The 4601-nt window shown below is 36.8% G+C and overlaps 1 protein-coding gene across 1 annotated transcript in view; it reads right to left on the minus strand.

Annotated features, from left to right (window-relative positions):
- Positions 1-342: 342 nt before the first annotated feature.
- The window catches only part of LOC109046148 (janus kinase and microtubule-interacting protein 2-like), a gene marked incomplete at its 5' end in the record, with an annotated part of 25746 nt that continues 21487 nt past the window's right edge, over positions 343-4601 (minus strand). The window contains 2 exons of the mRNA XM_042711515.1: positions 343-3193; positions 4484-4557. Of these exons, the coding sequence (XP_042567449.1) occupies positions 4507-4557 (51 nt within the window). The remainder of the gene's footprint in view (positions 3194-4483; positions 4558-4601) is intronic.

Consider the following 4601-nt stretch of genomic DNA (forward strand, 5'->3'; position numbering starts at 1 on the left):
TATGGCTTAATGAAAACAAAACAGGCATTAATATGTTTGGGCTAAAGTTGCACACAAGCTTTGGAACAATTTACTTTACATATTAGAGCAGCTCCAACTTCTGTATATCCACTTTTAATGGACAGAAGGGGAAAGAAATTGAGAGAAATTGGGAGTGAGGTGCAAAAAGTAACGCAAAAGTAACGTAATGCATTACTTTCCATAAAAGTAACTATGTAACACAATTAATTACTTTTTTATGGAGTAACACAATATTTTAATGCATAACTTTTAGAAATAACTTTCCCCAACACTGGTTCTCAGCATGTCCAAAGGTGGGGAAAAAAAGAAAGATTATCGTAATTCTGAGGAGGTATTTAGACTTTAATGAAATGAAGCCAAACCGGGTATACAGAATGCCCCAAAAACATATTTACAAGCCAGAGACGCAGCCAATTAAAGGGAGTTAGAAAGATCATTCAGTAAAAACCAGTTAGTGAAAGTCCTGCTGGTATGCTACAGCTGTTCATTTGAAAGAGTAGAAAAGAAGAAGCTTAGGGAAGAGATGAGTAAATACAGGGATAATTAAGGAAGGCAGAAACATTTTCATCTGCAGCCGTCACCACAATACAAGTCGCAATTTATAGTCATGAATAAATTCTAAACTGCAAAGTGACTCTATTGCTCAAGCTGCAGGAGGAGAAGTGTATTCACATCAGAGGAAATAGAGACACATTTACATATCAACAACATATATATTACACTGCAGTCAGAAAGAGGTACTGTTGATCATAGACAGGGAATATTATTGGACAACGGGCCTCATTCATGAACCACAAGCAGAATTATGGGAATCATCTGAAAACCGTTCTTATGTAGGGCCTATATTGTCTTTATGTGACAGTTTACACAAGAATAGTTTTATGTGCGAAGCTGTTACATGATGTGACTGTTGTGATGTGAATGGTTTCACCCGTTTTAACTCTCACATGGTGCAACTTCTAATAATAAAAATTATTTGTTACATATACTGCTTTTGCATTTATACAAGATTTCACTTTCATAAACTTGCATGTGAATGGTTTTAGTTATGTAAATGCGCATGGTGCGACAGTATATTATAAAACAAATTTAAAACTGTCATGTGGTACAATAATTTACACAAGAACAGTTCAAGTAATAAAAATAAAACCCATTTATTTTCCAAATGCATGTTATATATCTTATTGTGAGGGCTTTTTTCGTGTATATATGGAAGCCTGTTTCCGCCACTGAATTAAAAAGAGAAAATTGCGACTTTTCATCTCACAATTCAGAGTCACAATTTCTTGCGATTGAGAGTTTACATCTTACAATTCTTTTTTTTTATCAGAATTGCATAATATAAAAATTCAATTGCAAGAAATAAAGTATGAATTGCGAGAAAAAAGTTTTCTCACAATTGTGAGTTTTTATCTCGCAATTATGACTTATTTTCTCAGAATTGTGATATAAACTTGCAATTGCAAGTTATAGGCCTGGTTTCATAAACAGATTTTAGAGTAAGCCAGGATTAGGCCATAGTTCAATTAGGACATTGAAGTAGTTTTTTATAAGCGTACCTTGGAAATAAACATTACTGGTTTGCATCTGATGGCACGGACTTATTTTAAGATATGTCAGTGCACGATTCATTCAGTTAAAACATCCCAGACATGCATTTTAGTCTGGGATTAGGCTTAAACTGTGGGATAAAGTACAATTCTGAGGAAAAAAGACTACTTTCTTACAATTGGAAGTGCATATCTCACAATTCTGACTTTGTATATAGTAAGAATTGCGGGATATAAACTCACAATTCTGACTTTTTTCTCATAATTCTGACATTTTCTCGCTATAGTGAGAAAATTTGGAGAAAAAAAGTCAGATTTGTACGTTTATATCACACAACTGCGAGAAAAAGTCAGAATTGTGAGATAAGAAGTCGCAATAACATTTTTTATTTTTATTCAGTGGTGGAAACAAGCTTCCACGTGTATGTGTTTCATTTTTTTATTTTTTTTTGACCTCGCAATTTTTAATCAAAATATCATAGATGGATTTTCCGATGAATCGTCAGACTTTACTCTGGAAATGTATGCAGAATTTCTCCAATCATACAGTCAATTTAAACCCTGCTCCTGTTTTACAATCGACTGCAAGCTCATTAATTCAAGTGCAGTGCCCTCATCACAAAATCCAATCAACAACCGATGCATAACACCAAGTACATTTTTTATTTTCTATAACGTGTTACATTTGGATGTACGTCACAATACAGAAGAAAAGTTCTGTCGCTACTTCCGTTTCATCATGACTTTCGTAAACTGTAGCATGTCATATAAAATGGTTTTATTTGCCCAAGCTGTGCAACAATAGTTTTGTTGCGTGAACCTTTACATAAGAAGGTTTTAAAGAATGATTTACAACAACATTTTGCTTGTGATAGAGGAATGAGGCCCAATACGAGGATTTAATTTTTTTTTTATGTAAAAACCAGGCTGCTCAGAATTAGTTTTTCAGTCTACTCAACTTTCTAGGGGTAAACGAAAACTGCTAGTGTGGATGGTTTGTAGTGGATGGTCTTGCTTTCTCTCTCAATCTGTCTCTTTGTACTTTCTGTTTTCAGGCAGTAAGGAAGACACCTCTCCTAAGGGGTCCTGATAATACAGATGCGACAGTCACCTTACTAACAGGCCCTGAGTCAGCACCCAAAGCTCCTGTGAGAGGATGTATGTGTGTGTGTGTGTGAGTGTGTCTGCAAAGACACACTCACACACTCACACATTTCGCTTCTAATTTCCCAAAGTGTGTGTTGGAGGAGAAACAGACAGACAGACAAGCAGACAGAGTGAGAAAGAAACAGGTCTGTAGGTTCTGGTTGGTAGCAGTCGCAGTCGATGCAGTAAAGACGTGGTCATGACGGGTCCCTGCATGGCAGAGATAATTTATAATCCTCTAGTTGGGTGGATGATTATGTTTTGTCACACTTGTATTGATCTGTAAGTGTGATTTCAAGAGCTCTGTGCTGGTCCTTCACAGAGGTTGAATCCAGATAATCCCAGTGTAGTCTATAATCATTAACTCTGAATTTCCCACTTCCACACAACCAAAACAAAACAGCCACTAATACACCTTGAGTCATTACAACCGGACGACTGCAGTTGCATGCGACAGCTCCAGGTTGCTTCAGATCCTGTGTGTGACAAAAGAAACAAAGCCTGAGATCAGATGTGCATTTTTTAAAAAACAGACCTTAAAGGAATAGTTCACCCAAAAATGAGAACTTGCTGAAAATTTATTCACCCACAGACCAGTTTGTTTCATCATGGAAACAGATTTGGAGAAATGTAGCTTTGCATCAGTGTCTCAGCAATGGATGCTCTGCAGTGAATGGGTGCCGTCAGAATGAGAGTCCAAACAGCTGATTAAAACATCACAATAATCCACAAGTAATCCACAGCACTCCACTGAAGGAAAAAGCTGTGTGTTTGTGGAAAACAAATCCATCAAGACATTTTTAACTTCAAACTATAGCTTCCGCATCTGAATCAAGAGTAAATCTGCACAGATCAAGCACCGTTTACAAGCCAAAACAGCTCTAAACAAATATGTGGCTGGATTTTGATGTGAGAGACAACAGGAGATCTTTTTTTACTGGAGGAAGCGTTATTATGGATTATGGACTCGTATTTTGTCCAGAATCAAACTACTTGGCACATTCTTATTGGTTCATGTTGCATAAACAGCTAATGAGCTTACTGCTTTACATTTAAATGGCTGGTTAGCATTCACTAGAGCATTTTGCATCACACAACCCTCCACCTCCCCAGCTCCACCTGTATTGATCTGCTATGGGTTATTAGCAGCAGTATGTCTTAAATATTTACAGCACATGTATTGGCAGTAGCAAGTATCAATTCCACCAAGATCAAATACATTAACACTCTCATATCCATTCCCATGCTAAAATCTTCAGAGAGTTGTCATGACAGAAATGCCTTAATGATGGAATTGTTTTTTACAAACACACAGCTTTCAGCTTCACAGGACATTAACTGATGGACTGCAGTGCTGTGGATTACTGTTATGTTTTTATCAGCTGTTTGGACTCTCATTCTGACGGCACCCATTCACTGCAGAGCATCCATTGATGAGACACTGATGCAATGCTACATTTCTCCAAACCTGATGAAGAAACAAACTCACCTACATCTCAGATGGCCTGAGGATGAGCACATTTTCAGCAAACTGCAATAGTTCTCTTTCAGTAACACGGGATAAATGTCATGGTTCATGTAATGCTTCTATATGTTTTTATGTACTCATCATTACATCATGTAGTGACTCGTGAGCTCCTAATACAATAGTTTAGTCTCGGTCAAGCTCTAAAACGTACTTTTCAGAATCAATTATGATATTTTCCTCAAAACACCTCTCAACACGAGAACAGAAAGAATACAAGCAGAAAAGATCCTTCACTCACCTCCGCAGGAGATGTCACAGACATCAAGGCCAAAGAATGAAGGCAAGAGAGAAGAATAAAAAGAGAAATAAAAACTGAAAGAAAGAAAGAAAGAAAGAAAGAAAGAAAGAAAGATTAG

This window comes from Cyprinus carpio, chromosome A21 (assembly GCF_018340385.1).
Source record: "Cyprinus carpio isolate SPL01 chromosome A21, ASM1834038v1, whole genome shotgun sequence".
NCBI lineage: Eukaryota > Metazoa > Chordata > Actinopteri > Cypriniformes > Cyprinidae > Cyprinus > Cyprinus carpio.